At 40.8% G+C, this 18,912-nt stretch overlaps 1 protein-coding gene across 4 annotated transcripts in view; it reads right to left on the reverse strand.

Moving 5' to 3' along the window:
- Positions 1 to 2,190: 2,190 nt before the first annotated feature.
- The window catches only part of MICU2 (mitochondrial calcium uptake 2), a 117,283-nt gene continuing 100,561 nt past the window's right edge, over positions 2,191 to 18,912 (reverse strand). For 3 of the 4 annotated variants that reach the window (XM_084842872.1, XM_084842871.1, XM_084842868.1), the window contains exons 8-12: positions 18,020 to 18,117; positions 7,343 to 7,514; positions 7,007 to 7,115; positions 4,874 to 5,031; positions 2,191 to 3,214 (exon numbers count right to left, since the gene is read on the reverse strand). In XM_084842872.1, the coding sequence (XP_084698998.1) occupies positions 3,110 to 3,214; positions 4,874 to 5,031; positions 7,007 to 7,115; positions 7,343 to 7,514; positions 18,020 to 18,117 (642 nt within the window). In that variant the 3' untranslated portion in view covers positions 2,191 to 3,109. The remainder of the gene's footprint in view (positions 3,215 to 4,873; positions 5,032 to 7,006; positions 7,116 to 7,342; positions 7,515 to 18,019; positions 18,118 to 18,912) is intronic. The other variant, XM_084842870.1, reaches the window with a different exon arrangement.

Consider the following 18,912-nt stretch of genomic DNA (forward strand, 5'->3'; position numbering starts at 1 on the left):
GGGTATGTACTTGTTCGATTTGTGAACCAAAGAGGCACACCTTGCATCCTCCCCTTCTCTTGATATTGTCAGCTTGCTTTCCAGTTAGAACAGATTTTTGCCAGCTATTTTTCCCTTGGAATGAACACCCAAACCAACAGCTTAGTCATCCCCCTCTCTTCCCTCCAGACACTTCTACAATATGGCTTCTGTCAAGGCATTTATGGTCCATAAACAACCACCACACGATTCAAGTACCATCATGCATTTAAACGCAGAAAATCGTTTCCTCCAAACTTCCCATAATAAAGCTCTGGGCACAGCTGGAAGGGAACTACGGTACTGCAGAGGTACTTCTTGGAAGGAGTTCAGCACAGTCCTCAAGGTAACAAATACAGCAGAATGACCAAAAGAAAAGTAATGTATTTCTAATCCAAAGAGCCAGGAGGGCAACTAGATTGACTCTGTAAGCAACGTATTAGGATCTTATCATGACTACAAGGTAATGGAGCATAAGTCAAAACTGTTGTTGCAGCACAACAGTATTATCAGACCTTTCTCTTCACATCAAGAAACATGTTATATTTTGAAAAGCACTATAGAAATAATTCTCATCAGATGTCAGCAATACCTTTTATTAAGCTAACTTTTGCCAATGAGTTCATGCAATATTTCAAGAGCTACGTAATACTAATAAGTTTACATATATGTTCCATTTAAGCCTAATAAGAGATAACTTCTGGGAGCAAAGTCTATCAGGAATTATAGATTTCCATATACCTGGACACACACAGAAATGCCATATTAAAGGTGAGATGATAACCAGTAGACAGTCTTGGTGTTCCTGGACCTGATGCTATAAGCTGATGTTCCAACTCTCTCTCTGGTGAGAAGTTTGCAAGCTACATTTTGAACTGCACATTGGTGAAAAGAATCCACTACAGCAGGAGCGGACAACATGCAACCTGCTTGTACCCCCCCCCGCTCTGCCGCCTTTTTTGGGTCCCCCAAAGCTGATGAATTTGCTATGGTGGTGGCATCATATGCCTTAAAACAAGGTTATGGTGTGGCAGGCAGGGGTGTGCCCCCTGGTGGGTTCTGGGGTAGGGAATTGGCACCTGGACCACTGCAATTTGCCCACCCCTGCTCTACGAGATGATTTGGAGGGGAGAAATGGTAGGCCGGGGAAACCACCCTTGTCAATTCTCTGTTCTAAATTATTGCCTCCCAAAGTGGCCTTGCTTTAATATAACATGTAGGAAAGATCTTCTGGAAGTAGTGCAATGCATATGCAGCTGGAATTTTATATAATTTGTGTTAGATAATCTGTGTGTTTTTAAAAAAAAAAACACATATCACCTGTATCATGCCCAAACAGCCACAGGGTGGGTAGCAAACTTTTTCTTCCCAGCAGGAATATAAACACCTGAATGTCACGCAATTCCCTTTTGCTCTTGTTTACTGCTTTTGGTCCATCCTAGGAGCTCCACAATGGGCTTAACAGGGACCATTTTGGGCTCTGAAGGCAGCTGTGTTTAAAATAGAAAGTTTCTGCCCTAGTGAGCAGGTAAAGGGCAGATGCAGATTTATATGAAGAAAGAGAATTTATCTCTTCATGGAACAGCCCAAGGAAAGTTAATCTTGTCTAAGCTATTTGATTCTAAGAGGAAAAAACCCCTCTCTCTACATATACGTGCATGTATATAATTTATGCATGCAGCACTAACACACACAGTAATTACAGATAAACCTAACTGCTAAATGTTGTTTTTTAATTTCATGGGCCTGGCCAGCGACTAATTTTACATGAGGACCACTTTGAGGGCGATGCTGGGAATGGGGAGCTAGAATTCCTCCATCTCCCAGTGTCAACTGTCAAGGGTCCCATTGCCACAACCACTCTACACCTCTCTTTTCTTTGGGCAGTGTGATACTCCACAGCAAACTAGATTTGACTCTGAGGACTCTAGTTGCTGATCTCTCATTATAGATTTATGTTCCACAGTCTGTTATTTGTATTTAAGTAACAACCCCTCCCCAGCATTTCAATGTATGCTGTTTTTAGACCTTTTTTCTCTTGATAACTTGTCCTGAGATAACCAGGCCCTTAGGCTGTGCAAAGATAAAATAACTAGCAAGGAAACAAGGCACAGGTAGAAATTTTCACAGTGGATCCTGGTGAAAGCAAGGCCAGAAGCCATTTCATTCATATCCACCAAATGAGATTCTTTAATTTCTTAATTGCTGAGCTTCTAGTCTATACACATTCACACAATTTACAGTCTTCTAGTTTATGTAAACATTTTGGTATTTCCAGCTTGGAGTGAAAGATGCAATCCCTACTGCTAACAGGACACACAATCATTTGTACAGGACTATACAAATAATATAATTATCAAAACATGCTTTCCTAGGCAAGAGAGATTTCTAATACCCATAAAGTGTTCTAGAAGTAGCTTTTGAGCACTAACTTTTTATTCACAGTGCATATTGGATATTTAAAAGCTGCAATCCTGAAATCACTTCAGTGCTAGTGAAATCATAGGGGCCACTAATCAGTGATTTGAAGATTTATAGTTCTAAAATGAGTTTGGCATGATAAAAATCATGGAATTGTAGGTTTCATGTTTTAGCCCTTCCCCAACCTGGTGTCCTCCAGATGTTGGGGTACAATTCCCAGCTGGCTGGAGGATACTGGGAGTTGTAGTCCAACACATCTGGAGGGCACCAGGTTGGGGAAGACTGCTTTAGCCCTTAAGGAAGGAGGGAGTTTGGGGTCTTTCAGCACTGTTAACGATACCTGCCATCTTTATGGAACATACTGAAACTAGCAATTTCTACTAAATTCCAGGGGAACTGGAACAGGAATTTTAATGGTATCTATTTCTGAGAACTTCAATACTACTTGGAATTAGAACACTTGTTATGAAAGCTGGAAATCATAATAGTCCCTCAGCAAACCTGATTATATTGATAAATACTGTAACATTACAATGAGAAAATAAATTGATTCAATATTTAACTGTACAAAGTGATTGTATCGAATCTAATATAGCCAGCATGTACACAAAAATACATAACAGATGCAAACCCAGATTTTTATAGTTGTAAAGTGTTCTTATGGATATGTTTAAAAAGGACTTTTCCCAGTTTGTTTCCAGACTTCTTTTGCTCCTTTAATGGTCTCTCTCTTCACACATTTCCAGTAACCTTGAACTCCTTGCTGTTGAGGTACCTGTTAGAATAAAAATAGTTATCACTCCATATTTAAGTTGCATTTAAACAGCTGACTACATCAGATGAAGCGAGACAGTGAGTGCCACCCTATCAGCTCAGCTGGAATGAATGCCCATTTCATTCTTCCTCTCCCAGAATTGTCCCTGCAATGGCCTTTCCACCTAGTCATTCTGCAAAAAGAACTGGTACCTGAGTTTGCTAATTTCTGTCTTCCCTTCCAATTCTTTTTTGTATTGTATCTATTCAACTGTAAGCCATTATTTTTTAAAATGCAAAGTATTTTGAATTTATAGACAGATAGGCAGTATATAAATGTAACAAATAAATAGATAATCGAATACAATAAATTCCTTGATGCCTACTATCCTTGATCCATTATGGCCATAAGAAGTTTTCCTATTATTTTCACTGGATATGGGGATAAAATCCTGAAGGCAACTGTTAATTTCCCTTACAATGTGGGATGCTATAACAAAGCTAAATGATTGAGAATCACTTAGCTCCAGGCTTAGTTATTTTGCACATGGTATTATCTTTATTAAGTGTTAATAAGGTCTTCAAATAGTCTGTCTGTGGCAAGCAAGATCCCACTCTTGCCTTTTGTGAAGGATTGACAGATGTTCTGTCAATTAATGTTGGGATATGAAGTAGGCTAACCTTGAGCTATCGTGCTAAGATAATTTATTATTGGGGATGGCTCAATTCATAGGATTTGCTTTTATGCTTTGGTCTAAAGCAGGGATGCAGAACTCAGGCCCATGACCCAAATCTAGACCTCCAAGGACCCTAATACGGTCCTCTGGGGTTCCCCACAAGGCCCTATCACCTTCCCTCTAACTACCACTTGTTTGGTGGTTTTCCAGCTTTTGTGTAGTCCCCCCCCCCCATTTCTAAAAGGTTGAAATGCCTCTCCCAAGGCAGTTGCTGGCAGGAAGAGCCTTAAGCTAAAATATGCTGGTGTTTTTTGTATTTTGGCTTTGCCCCCATTTGCCTTTGGCCCTGCCCACTACTGGAACGCGGCTCCTGAGACTTCTCCAAAATGGAATTCGGCTCCTGGGCTGAAAGGGGTTCTGTATCCCTGGTCTAAAGAGTCACTTCTCAGCTCTCCCCACAAAGCAGATTTTGTCTTCCCCTGTAGTGTTTGTCACACCTTACTATTGAGCCATCTGGGTGTGTTACTAATCTTTGTTCTCGGCCTACTGACATCTCTGGCATAGAGCACTTTCTCAATCTTGATCTCTGCTTGTGGCAGAGCATACTGAATGATACCAGTTAACTTGAAAGATGAATTTTATGTAAAGAATCTTGTAACGACACAAGGGATTGTGGCAGATGACATTCAGGTCTGTCCAGTGTCTAAAAACACCACAAGGCATGTTGGTATGGACGTACACGGTTCATACCTCACTTGGTTGGATGTTGACTGAAGTCTGCAGTAAATTTAATATGCTAGCTGACTCTTCTGTAAAATGTTAGTTTTAATTAGAAAACTTCGTATTTTGCTTGTATAATTCCAGCATCTTTAAAATTTCCACAATTACCTATTTTCACAAACTATTTCCACCAGGATTATATGATCTGTATGTTGCCAATTGGTTTAAGCAGTTACAGCGTTAAACATTTCTGTTGAATATTTAAGGGAACAAGTTTATGTTACCCTTAAGCCTCGGTGCATCCTGTTCTTCAGTACTCCGAGGAACTCTGCATGGCTGAGGCAATTGTCTCCGTCTAAATCAAAGATCTTGAAGATGGTGTCCAAAACATTTTCCGAGAGCTCCTGTCCTATAACCACTTTCACAGCTCTCTTGAACTCGGCTAACAAAAGGACATACTACATGTTACTATTAAAAAGTAAAATAGCTAGTGAGATGATGAATCAATTTATGGCACTAAATAGTGGAAAGGTAGTCTATAAATGTAAAGAATAGATTTCTCCTTCTGGGCATACTCACATTATCTGATCAAAATATAAATCCAGGTGCTTTATTGTACAACATGAGCATTATGAAGCTTTTGAAGGACCATTACTAGATTTTATGGAAGATCAAGAAACAGATTGTTTTCTGAAAACAGCTACCTTTTCAGCTGAAAGTGCATCTGGATTACAGGAACATGCCCCCAAAGCTCTTCCCAGACCAGTGTAATTTCCCCTTGCAAAGCTTTATCTAGAACTGGGAAACCTGCAGCCCAATAAATGTTGTAGAACTCCAACTCCCACCAGGCCCAGCAAGCATGGCCAATGCTCAGGGATAATGGGAGTTGTAGTCTAACAACATCTAGAGTGCCATAGCTTCCCGACCCCTTGAAGGACTTGGTTGTTCATTCTTCAGTGTACATAGAATTCAAAAGGATTTATGAAATCAAGGTATATATGCATATTTCTTTTTTCCTCATTTTGCCTTTGTCTTGCAGGCCCAGAATTCATTTTTAGGCACAATTTTTGCAATATAGAAGATCACTCTGTACAGTCCTACCACATTTCCTGAAAATAATATACAGAATACAGCAAGTGGGAAAAGAAAGGAAGGACAAAAGTTACACTCAGTATAAAATGCAATTTTATCAATACAGACCAATTTCAGATGGGGATGGTTATTACATGTGCATAATCAAAAGAATGGGTATGGCAGAAGCACATTACCACAGCTAAGGAGAGCCAACAGGTAACAGAGGAAAAACAGGATATTTGTAGAACAAGACACATTATTATTCTTGAGGCTGGTTATTTGTCTTTCTGTTCTAATGTCAAGAAAAATAGTAGCAAATTGATCCCATATATTTCCTTATTAAAGGTTCAGCTCTACAATGCATAGGATCTCTTAGGGCCATTCCACACATTGTAAGCAGTGGTGAAAGCTGACTGACATGTTCACTCCAGCTTCTCACCACTTCTTATAACGTCCTAGTTCACCACCGAGAAGCCACCGTGGGTGAATTTCCCCACGGGGTTTCTGGTTGCGGTGGTGGCTATTTTGAAAAGTTGGTGATGCACTATAGCTTCTCATGACGTGTGAACTCTTAGAGGGTCGGTTGTTGGGTGGTTGACAAGCCGCCCACAACCCTAAAACAGCCCAACCACCCCAACGATCCACCCTTGTCAGGTTCACACATCACAAGAAGCCACAGTTGTGGTTTGACTTGCCAACTTGGTGCCCATGTGATCGTGCAAAGAAGATCAATGGGTCTTCCTGGCAGGGCAAACCTATACATCTCCAGGGGGTAGATGCATGCAGAAGTTCCCTTTTTTGCACATCACAAGGAGTGGTAAAATACAGGCACACACAATTGCTTTCTAATCATCTTTTTGCCATTTCTTTGGCAAAAGGAGCCTCTAGAAATATTTTATTGTTTAGGGCCAATTTGCATATTAACTACTTAATGTTAATTTTTAACTTCTTAATATGTGGAATCAATTCACTACTTTTTGTCTTGAAGACTGGAAGAAGGCAGTAAGTTGCCATCTTCCAGTTCCCGAAACAGGCAGCAGTGGTGGCTGGGGCTCAGTAGCAGCACCTGCCTACCCACATCGGAAGAGCAATTGCTGGGAACAATCCCCAGAACCTGCCAGGAGATGATGACCTGCTTGCCAGGAGAAGATGACCTGCTTGCCAGGCGATGGTGATCTGCTTGATTCTAGTAAGGGATCGAAAGGTGCTGTATTAACAGGCTCAAAATCCTTTTATAAAGACCACATGATGTGGGTTTATAGCATGAGTTTTCATAAGCCACGGTCATAATTTTTTCCCCTTCTTACTGAAAATGTAGATCTATGACATTATGCACGTCTTACCCCGCTTAACAGGACGACTGGCTACAGTAAACATTTTCAACGCAATTGAAAAGTCTTCTAAGCGGTTTGTAAACTGGCAGAAAGCCTTAAATTCCTCCATACTGATACTCTGCAATACCAAAAACAGACCTTGTTAAGATATATAGGCAAGAGATCCAAAATTAAGAATTTTCTTGAGGGATTCAGTGGATTATTATAAAGTGGATATAAAATTAGTCAACATTATAAAGGCAAGTCAAATAAAAAAATGTTTCTGCTTTACTTTAAGCATTTAGTAAGACTGCTCTCCAATTACACCTCAAAAAAGCCATTCAATTTGAGGTACTTTATACCAACCTCTCCTGCTTGGATTCTCTCTTTCACATTTTGCCAGTAAACTTCATTGTTTTCCTCATCAGTGAAATACAACAACCACTCTACAAAATCCTCTTTTCTCATACAGGCGAGACCTTTGGAAAACTGGATGAATTCCATTTCTTGCACTTCTGTTTGTAAATTCTGCATAAATCTTACAAATAAGAATAGTGACACAACTCAGTATATAAATTAAGGACAAAAAACTTAGTAAAGAACATGTATTCACATTTTACATATATAGTGATGTCATATATAAATAAGCAACATCCTCTAGGTTCACTGTTTTCACTCAATGGTAAAGACAGGAAATGTAATACACAAACTGTTAGCTCCCAGGTCTGTACAGCAGCAACTTCCATAACCTAAGACATTGATCACACAAGCTGAGGCGGCAGAAATCTATGAATTACGCATACAAGTTGAATTACCCATGTAAGCACGAGAAAGGTATATGAACTTATGAGCTCTTTTACGGTGAAACCCTACGTATGCTTATGTGGGAATAAGGCCCACTGAATTCAGTGGACTTACTTCAGAGTAGATATACAGGATTGCACTGTTAGTAATGTCGTTTTACTTCTGTATGTCTAATGTTGTCTTTTAGCAGTTCTACCACTAGGGTGCTCTCTAAATCCATGTACTTTTATGGTTGTAGTAGTTGTAAGAGCTATGGGCTGATTTTTTTAAAAAAATTGCTGCTACATGTATGTATAACTGTTACCTGAATGAGAAAGAATATTGAAACATGAAAGTGGTATAAAACTTCTGTGAGCAGACAACCAGACAGTGTACTGAGCCCTAAAAAGAAAAGAAAAAAGAACTCATGTGGCCTTAAAATATAAATTACTTGGGAAAAGCTATAAACAAATAGAATGATAGGTGGATTCCTGGTCTTATAATGGACGAACAATTAATCTCAGTCAAAGAGGGCTAAGTGCCCCATCTCTCACAGAGTAAATACAAATAATGGTCTAAACTTTATTTTTATATCATATTGCAAGTACTGGAGTCTTGGTGAAGTTTTGTTTGGTTGTACTGTTATTTGCTTTGAAACCTTTGTCCCATAATACCTCTACCAGAGGCCATGATGTGGAGAAGTATACCACTCCAACATTTATTTGAAGGTGTTTCGAAGACCTTTTCTGTCTTGTACAGGCTAAGTACCAATCAGCAAGTACTTTGAATGCCAATTCCCTACCCTTGTGCTCATTGCCTTAACTCAGCCAGAAATAAAACACTTGTCCTAAAAGGAATTATTCACTGACATCCCTAAATTCACTGCTTGGTCACTTGCGCCACAGGCAAGTATATAAAGAGGGGATGGGCTCCTGCCTCACAATCCCCTGATCAATAACATCAATGTACATAAGCCATTCCAAGTAGGGATGTATGAGAAATTTGTTTCAGTTCATTTTTGATCAGACTGAACACAGAAGCAATCTGCAGTCGAAGTCCGTATATTTCCAAACCAGAAAAAATGCATTCGGCACCATGCATACATTTGAAAAATGTGCATGAAAAAATGCGTATTTTTGAAAAATGCACACAGAAAAGCTTTAATCAATAGGAGAATAATGCATATATTCCAAAGATGCACACAACTGATGCATACATTTGGAAACATATGCACAAAAATACACACAGATTTTCATGACATCCCCCCGCCCCCGAAGCTTGCAATTTGATAAGGATTCAGGTTGGAATGAGCTTTGAGATGGAATTCGAAGAACTTCAGAGAGTTTGAGTTTTGCTAATTTGCACATCCCTCATCCTAAGTCACGTACTGTGTACATTTTGCATAGGCTGAATATTGTTTCCAGCATAAGAAGAAAGCAAGAATATATATCTCCAACCAAGCAGTATCGTGTAGAACCAGTTACAGAATCATGTTTGTAAATTCTCGTAATTTTTGTAAATGTAAGGTGCTGCCTAGCCTGGATAGTGCTGCTCATCATTTTGGCAAATTGCTCCTTTTGAACTGTGAAGAAACTGAGGTAAAACTGAGGTAAAAGTTATGTTTTATTTCAATAACTCAGGGGCTGAATGGGTTAATGGGTGAAAGTATGCTTTTTACTTGAAGCTTGTGCTTGAGGAGAGTTACATTGTAAATATGGTGTGCTGGCAAACTGGCAGTTACTGTTACTGTTACCAGGTGAAAATGAAGCCAGTTTTGTTGGATGATCTTTATATTTATATATGGGAAGGTAGGACTGAAATTGGTACCATCTGACTGAAGAAAAACGGAACATTCTAAGGATGTCCATTGGTCTTAAGTTTATACAGAGGAGGGGTGATGGAATGTTGGCCACACCAAAGCTGATTGGCTGGAGGGTTCTGACTGGAGCGAATATAAGGAGCTGTGGAGAGGCATCTGGGTGGAGTTTGTCAGGAGAAGACTAACAGGAGAGTTTGCCAGAGGAAAAGTCATAAGGAGGTGTCTTCTTGAGAGGCTAGGGAGCCTGAGGAAGACATGAGCATGAAGAAGAGCAGCTACAAGATCGGGAGACCGAGCTGAGGGTACATGAGGCAGAAGCTGAAGGTCAGCAAGTGGGGAGAGGAAAACTCCTGGAGCAGCCTTCAGAGGAAAGAGCTGAAGCCTGAGTGTCAGCTGATGGTGGCGGACTGAAGACTGAGCAGCTGCTGGACCAAACTGAAGACTTCAGGGGAAGCCTGGTGAACAGTCTTAAAGGTTCCAGGTGGAAGTCAAACCAGACCAGGAAAAAGACTGCCCTTCAAGCCCTCATTGATGGGCCTGTGAATTAATGTGGAGCTTGATAGGGGAATTGGCTTAAGGTTGGTTATGGGTAGGAACTGAGGCTTCGAACACCTGATTGGTGGTTAAAGTAACTGTACAGAAACCCTGTTTAAAAGAAGTAACAACATTTGTAAATAATAAGCTTTCTTCTTTTATTTCTTTTAAATAAAATACTGTATCTTTGTTTACTTTCCTGGAACCTCTTATCTGTTTTGTCTCATGCCTAATGACCTTAGAGGAAAAGGCATATGTTAAATAAAGGAGTGTAGTTTAATGGTGGCAGCAGGACTGAAGGGAAGGATTGCCCAGTGGTGATTCTCCACATTTGGGGATGGAGGTGGGATTGCCCTAGTGTAGAGACTCCTACCCCAAGACCAGGTCCTCCACATGGACTAATATTTTGATTAGTATTTTGATATAAAATAGTATTTTGATATTTGAACCTCTATTCAGTACCTGAACAGGGCAAACATGGGATGAGAAGGAACACTCCAGCCCCATCCTTTGCTGCATCTACTGCCCTCTACTCATGGAGGGTGATTTCTGAAGACGAGAGCCTCCTCTATTTGTGGAGGCTCTCCACGTGTGCCAGAATGCTGGAAAATCATCATTCTGGCTCGCATGGACAGCCTCCCTGGTTAGGGGAGGGCCTCCTCTTCAGACAATTGCCCTCTATCAGTAGAGGGTGATGGATGTGAAGGACAGGTTCCTGCTTCACAATCCCCTGTTCAATTACATCAGTATACATAAACCATCCCAAGGCTGTAATGCTCCCTCTTGCCACATGTTTGCCCTATTCAGGTACAGAATGCCTGAATAGGGCTAATATCACGGGAGAAGTCTCTCTGAGCTATGCCCCCGCCCCCAGGTATCTAGTGCAGCATCAGAATAATATGGAGGGTCAGGGAGGCGGATTCACTGTAGTCTCTAGAGTTTCACATCCTTCTCCATGTCTCCTGTTCAAGTGGGAGCCAATCTGGAATGTTTATAACTTGTATTGGCCTTTCGGGATACATTGGGGTTCTGCTGGTGTGCCACCTACCCTACTGCTTACCAGTCGCACTGCCTAAGCTGAGAGAGGTGGTCAAGGATTTGGTGTTGGGGGCTCCTAGGATTGTTCTTGGGTACATCAACATCCATGCTGAAGCCACCTTGTCTGGAGTGTATCAAGAATTCATAGCTGCCATGACAGCCATAGGGCTGTTCCAATACATCCGGCCTAACACATGTATCAGATCACTCTTTGGATTTGGTTTTCATAACTAGAAAGGAGGGTGGGGGATTTTACATCTATTACCTTGTCATGGTTAGATCACTTCCTGTTAAGGCTTAGACTTTCGGCCCAGGGAGAAATTTGGCATGCTACAACACATTTAGAAAGACACTTGAGTGTGAAGTCACTTGCATTTATGACTTGGACATTAGTGGAACTTTCTAGAGTCTGGTCCAGTTTTGTTGGATGATCTTCAGTTATTGGTTCAGTCTGTCTGACCACCTACATCCTCAATCCTTGCTTGTCATGGCTTACTAAATCTAGCAGGGAAGGGATGTCAGCTGGGTCTTGGAGGTTGTAAATGCCTCTATGAGGGAGGGAATGATCCTATTTTCTTTAAATGAAACAATAATCCAACAACTCCTGAAGAAACCTAGCATGGATCCATAAGATCTTAATTATAGACAAGTGGCCAACATTCCCTTCCTGGGCAAGGTGCCCAAGAGTGGTAGCCTGTCAAATACAGTCACTCTGAGATGAGACTGATTTCCTAGATCCAACTCAATCAAGCTTTGGGGCTAGTTTTGGGACAGAAACTGCCTTGGTCACTCTGTGGGTGACATTTACTGAGAGAGAATGGGGGTGGGGGGGAGAGAGACAGACAGGAAGAGTGCAACCCCGTTGATTCTCTTGGATCTCTCAGAGACTTTTGATGCCATCGACCACAGTATCCTTCCAGACAGGCTATCCAAACTAGGTGTGGGAGGCACTGCTTGATGTTCGTTCTACTCCTACTTGAAGGGCTGATTACAGAAGGTGGTGCTAGGGGACCTTTGCTCAACCCCCTGGCAGTTATGCTTTAGGGCCATGAAGAGAGGAATCCTCTGATTACAAATCAAATATAACAAAGGGGTTCCCCTTACTTAGCGTGCCTCTCCATCTCCCAATTTCACCACCCTGTGTCATCCCCAATGGCGGCAGGTGAAGGGTGGGCAAAGCTGGTCCATGGCTGAAGCGGTGGCTGGAGAAGCCCACTAGAAATCATGCAGGGTGGGCACCCTTCTCCAGCTGGTGCTTCAGATGGGGACTGGCTTCCCCCACCCTGTGCCTTCTCCCACTGGGGATAACACAGTGCAAGCGAAGCACTTAGTACAGGGCTTCTCCTTGCAATTTCTGCTGCTTAAGAGGAGGCTCATGGTTCTATCAACCACAGACTACTGTGCTATATCTGGACCCACATATAAAGCTTCCCTATTTCCTGTCTGGGTTCCTTGCAGACTTCAGATCTGGCCCCTCTTAACTCCACTGTCATGATGTGAACAGGCATTTCAAAGGTCTAAGTACATTTCATTGGCCAAATGGACTAAGGTCCTACTGTGGAGATTCAAGAGAACATGAAGCTAGTTTGACAGCCAATATATACTGCTGGCATGCAGTACAGAGCACAGAGGTTAGACAATTTGCCATCTTGAATGGTCAAAAAAGGGCAGGAGAGGAATGGAGAGGGAAAAAGTCCTTCAATCCATGTAGTAAACTGCTAAACAGGAGTGGCTTGTCATGTGGCATGATTTAAAGTGGATTCTGCGAGGCAGGCAAAAAAAACAAAAACAAAAATGCACACCAGCCTTAAGCTATGTGTTGCAAATAACAAATCAACTTGAGAAGTCAAGGACTAAATAATAAAGCCAACATTTCATTTCAGCATTTGAAAAAAGGAATATTAACTACACGTAAACACCATTAAGCTTATGAATGAATCCTCTCCACCTCCCATTTTAAGGAACGTAAATTACACAGGTAACTATATCTAAAGCTTGTGTGACAGGTTTTAAAGCAGCCTAATCAAATGTAATCACTCCTGCTTTCTCTAGCTACTCCATTGATCAATGGAAAGCCTTTCTAACAAGAACTTGGAAAATGATAAAAGCATTTACCATCATTTTCCCCTCTGCCTTTGACAATGATCTATGTCTGTACAGCTCATCAGTCATCTCTTGTAAAAACATCATGGCACTTTGATCAAAAAGCCAACAATGGCTTCCCATGTGAGGTAAAAATGTTGTGAAAAGCCATCAGATAGAAATCACATTTTCCCTGAACAATAGAAACCCAGAAATGATGTGCCTGAGTTACTTGCAAATAAAATAATGTGAAAAGTGATATCTCCACAGAGCTTTTTTAAAAGAGACACTGATCCTTTCATTCACCTTTCTGTGCATTAAAACAAGCCTTGCTGTCATGTCACAATGCAGATGGAGTGGGTATATATGGGTAGTGATAAGAAGACACATTCCAAGTGCATGAAAAATAAATGCCACTATTGAAAAATTACCTGTATTAAACCCTACATTTATCCCAACAGCTCTCAGAGCAAGATGTGGGAGTCCAATTTTGATTACAGGCTTCTATCTGTGTGGTGGGAAAAAGGTCTTTAACCTACATTTGCTGAATGTAGTAGGTACACAGTATTATCAGTGTTATGCCTCATTGGGTCAATGCAGGATCTTATCTAATTACCTGAGACATTCCAGTTCACACTATAAATGCAAACAACCTTTTACTGGTGCACTCTGGCCTTTGCTTTGTTAAGAGGCCCTACTGTATCTAGAGAAGAGGGAGCAAAGGGAGTGTTACGACAACAGAACTCTTAAGTTTAAGAACTTCAAAGTCTAATTTCCTTTAAGGCTGGTGTGTCTTAGTGGAAAGAATCAGTGGAAGGAAATGTTTTCCGCAGCAATAGAAATACCTCTTTATTCTTGTTTTGGCTAAGAGTAGACAGACTGCAGGTAGCTACATTGATCCATTAGGGAATAAAATCTCTAAGTAACTGTAGAGTAATATCTTTTCTGGACCAACTAAAGCATCTCAAAATAGTGAACAAGCTTTAGAATTCACCAGAGCTTCAGGCTGGATGCTAAGGGGGCTGGGGATAGAAGAGGGGACGGAGAAAGATATTCATGCTGAAAAATCCTCAGTCTTCTCTTTGTTAGATGGAATGGAAGAGATGTAACACTAGTTTAAGATAGGCTTGAATATGCCAAGTGCAAAAGAGATCTGTTGAGAGTAGTGGCATTTGTTACTGAACACAGGACACAGTAGATACGCACTGCAAATTACAGATCATATTTTATATTGTTTCAATGGCAAAAGAGATGGTAAGCTCTGAATGAATTCAAGAATCAACGCAGAACATTCACTAAGTTAACCTGGTTCTTGGAAGACTGTACAGATAGTATTATAGAATATTTGCTGCTTAATATTGATAATGTGAACATAATTTCAAGTGGAAATAGAACAAAGGCCCCTTTGTAGCACGGGAACCAACAGAATGAAGACAATGTCAAAAGCTTCAATTCACATTGGCATAGTCTATGATGTGGCTCCTTCCTACGCAAGCATCACCTTGCTCTGCAAGTGGGACTATGCTAGTGTGAGAAGCAGCTGCACTATAGACTCTGTCAAGTGACTTGGGCTTCCAACATTTATCTCTGGAGTGTGGAAAGGAGCCATACTGCAGAGGCTCCCATGGCACAAAGGTATTGTTAGAAGCAGCCCAGATACACATTCAAGGAATCCGAGGTGGTAAGCACTGAATCGGAGTAGGAAGGATGAATCATCTTGGCATTTCCTTGGTGCTGAAGACTGTCAAAGGGGCTCATGCCCTTGCTCCCATGCAATACAGTGCTATTCTTGTACTCCATTTCATTTTCCATTTATCTGAATTGCATTTTGTATTCAGTCATTATTCATTCGTTTTTTGTTTGCATTTTCCACTTATTTTAATGGCAATCCAGTTTTCTGCTGTGTTTAACTTTGGTGCTTTGTATCCAAATGTTATTACATTTTCAGGCATTCTACTACCTCACTAGGTCGCTAGACCTACAAAGTTTCAGATATGTCAAAGCCCCTGCCCCCTCCTCCGACAATTAACATAAGTACACAAAGCCTAATTAATATCTAAACTAAATACAGCTTTCCTGTGTGTCAATTTCACTGATCCTTTTTCTCCCACTCCTGGTGACCTTTCTGTGAACTGTACACAGAGTTCTAGGCAATCCATCTAAGCAAAGCAGGTCTGAAATGCAAATCAATTGAAAAAGAATATGATTTCATTCATTTTTTCCAATTGTCCTTTAAGTTTCCATGAACAGAGAATGAAATTACTGGGCCTCATTCATTTTTGTAATGAAAACAAATGAGGCCTATTGCTTTCATTTTCCACTAATTTAAAAAAAGAATGCACACCCTTAATGGAAACTAGCCTCCAACTATAGTTCAGGTATGATACTAAATGACAATTAATGTATACAGGGAAAGGAGGGAGGAATTCACCTGGGAAGAGATGGAAGGGAGAGAGGAAAGTGTGTGATTCTGCCTGGCTTGGTGACTGGCCCAGCTGAACCAGGCCTTGGTGGATTGGTATGTGAATCTTTCAAACTGTTGACACTGCCACCTTAAGGAAGCTGCTTCTTGCTCTCTGATCCCCTTTTCATGGGTTGCTTTTTCAAGTTATCCACCACCAGAATATGGAGAAAACACATACCTATGACTTCCCGCAAGTTAGGAACTGGGATGCTAAACCATTCCTAGATTCTCCTGTGTATATTTAGGAGCCGATATATATTTTAGCTCCTGACTATATAGATATAAATACTTCTCAGGCTATGCTTTTCAACAGAGAAACGATTTATAGTAGAGCTCCTATGAAAACTAACATGTATCCCTAAGGGAGTTCCTGTAACAGAGTTCAAGCTGACAGATGATTTTGCAGATGATTCTGCAAAGAAAAGGACTGACTTGTGGTAGCAACGCAAGTTGAATTGTACAGCTAACTGGGAATTTTTTTGCTTAAGTATTTCCCTAGACAGATACATAGCTTCAAATGCATCTTCCCACTCCCAGTGGATGTATGCTTTTTAATATGCATTTAAGCAATGTTTTAAATAATACCTGAAAAGGATTTCAGATACTGCTAATTCTGGTTAAGGGTTAACTGAAAATTAATTTTATACAGTCTATGTCTAGTGTTAAGCTGAAAATCTATAAAATTACAACTCTGCCTTTCTACTCAAAGCAGTGTACAACACAGAAAAAGTTAAAACAGTTTAGACAACACAGAGAACAACAATAATCTGCACAAAGTGGCAGATAAAAGCAAAGGAGTCTGAGTTTTCATCAATAACTAAGCATGTCTTTACTAAATATCTACAAAAATGAGAGATTAAGCTACACAGGTTTTTCTGGGAAGAGCATGCATTTCATAGTTGTGGTGTCACAGAGATGGCAACATTTGCACACCTACAGGGCAAATCTCACATGAATGTAGGATATTAATCTCTCTAGATCTTAACAATAGAGAGAGACTGGGTATTTTTTTTTACTAGAAGGCTTTATCCATTTAGGCTTGATCCCCCTTTGCAAACTGATTTCATAGAATCATAGGGTTGGAAAGGGCCTACAAGAGCATCAAGTTCCAACCCCCTGCTCAATGCAGGAAGCCAGATTCCCAAGAGGTCTCCCAATCCAAGTACTAACCAGGGCTGACCCTGCTTAGCTTCCGAGATCAGACAAGATCAGGCGCATCCAGCCCTTTGCTTGTTTGTTTCAGCAGACGTAAGCAGCAGACTTGCCAAGCTATATTGTGGTGTCAGCATGAACCAAACAATACTGCATAGCACATGGTAACAACTAATGCATTAAAGCAGGGGTTCAGAATGGGTGGGGGACCATATGATGTCAGCTGGGTGTTGCCACACTCCTGACATCAGTGGGTATGACCATGCCCACATGACATCATTTGCTCCGTGGCTGAAGTGCTTGGTGGATCTTCCACCCAGCACTTGGGCCAGGGACCAGGCTTTGCTGCATGCTGGTTTTCCTGGTTAGGGAAGTCCTGCGCACAGTGAAGCTGAGCTGAGGAAGTAGCGAAGGAGACTCGGATGGCTCTGCTCTGGCTTTCCCCACCCTTCCACAATGGGGGGAGGAGGTAAGGTTGGCAATACTGAGTTGCCCAAGTTCCCCTTGCTCCTCCAATAGAATAGCGAAGGGGACTCAGCTGGCTTGGCTATGCTGCACATGGGGCTTCCCTGACCAGGAAAGCCCATGTGCAGTGAAGCTGCACAGGAGTATCCCCATTGTTATCTGTGATCAGAGATAACAATGGAGATTTCTCTCGCCATGTCCTCCATAATATTTGGTAGGAGCGGGGCTTATGGAGGACTTCATGGGCCAATTAGGCCCATGGTCAGGAGATTATGCACCCCTGCATAGTGGCATGTGTCCTTGGACTCTGAACAGTTTTGGTTTAAGCTCCAACCCTTCTGTTTGATCCTAAAGTATCAATTTACTCCATGTTGTCACCGCTACAAGACTGGGCTGAGCTTTCTACCAAATGGAGCATACAAATGTTATTGTGGACACATCCATTAGTCCTATGGAAGCCTATCAGAGGGGAATGCTGTGTTGGCATCATGGCTGATGTGATTCCCACAGTATGCCAAGTATAGAAAGCTATTTGGAATCCTTTTGAGATAAGGGATACTACTAAATATAAACGATGCTATTTTGGGATACACACCAACATAATGATTTGCAATAGATGACAGACCAATCAAGCTTTAACACTTCACAACATGGAGGAAACTCGGATGTCAGTTAAAGTGTTAAGTAGTAATTTTTAGAATATTACCTATGGAATTCACAGTACTGAAGCTTTTCTTTTCCTCCTCTTCCAAAGAAGTGGACCAGCAATATGGTATTAATATCAGAATCTTCCAATTCTGGCTCCTGGAAAAAACACATCAATTCTAACCGTTTGTCCGAAGGCATCCAGAGTTATTTATAATTTGATTATCCTACTTGTAAGCTAAAAGTAAAATCCCCAAAGCAAAGATTGTTTGCTTGAACAATATTATGCAAAATCCAGCTTGAATTTCAGATGAAGTAACAAGCCAACAAACAAGAAGTGAAACAATATATTTTTGACCTAAAGAAAAGTGTTGAAGATTATCCGGTAACATGTATGGCATGTCTTTATGGGGGATGCAATATGTTTCTCCAGTCTGATATATAAGTGGCTATGGAGTTCGGCTAGGATCCCATGAATCAAAGTCCAAAGGTGTGCACAGTAGAATTTCTGGCTTTTTTCATTTGCACAGCAGACTTCTGTGCTGTGTCATAGACTACTTATGGAACTCCCCTCATCATTTTCAAAGGAGATGTCCTTGGAGTACGGGGAGTTGCTGTTCAGGATATGTGAGCCCACATTTCCACTGGGTACATGGAACTATTTGTGTGGTTCTTTGCATACAGGTTTTTCTTTTTAAATTCTAAAATTACACACTAGGCATTAAATTGGTTTCCCTAAATATTCTGGTAAGTGTCAGCCAACTTTCATTCTTAACAAGGAAAACCTATATGTTGTAACAAATATGGATAACTGTAGTTATTTTAAAATATTATTTCTATTCATGTAGATGTAATGGGATAAAATACCAAGTATCAAAAAAATCCATTATTAGTTATTAATGAAGCTTCTAAGAATATTCACCAGGTTTCTGAAGTATTTTTTTAAAAATAAAA

The sequence above is a fragment of the Heloderma suspectum genome, chromosome 3, assembly GCF_057233095.1.
Source record: "Heloderma suspectum isolate Gila_16-S chromosome 3, 16-S_ref, whole genome shotgun sequence".
Lineage (NCBI taxonomy): Eukaryota > Metazoa > Chordata > Lepidosauria > Squamata > Helodermatidae > Heloderma > Heloderma suspectum.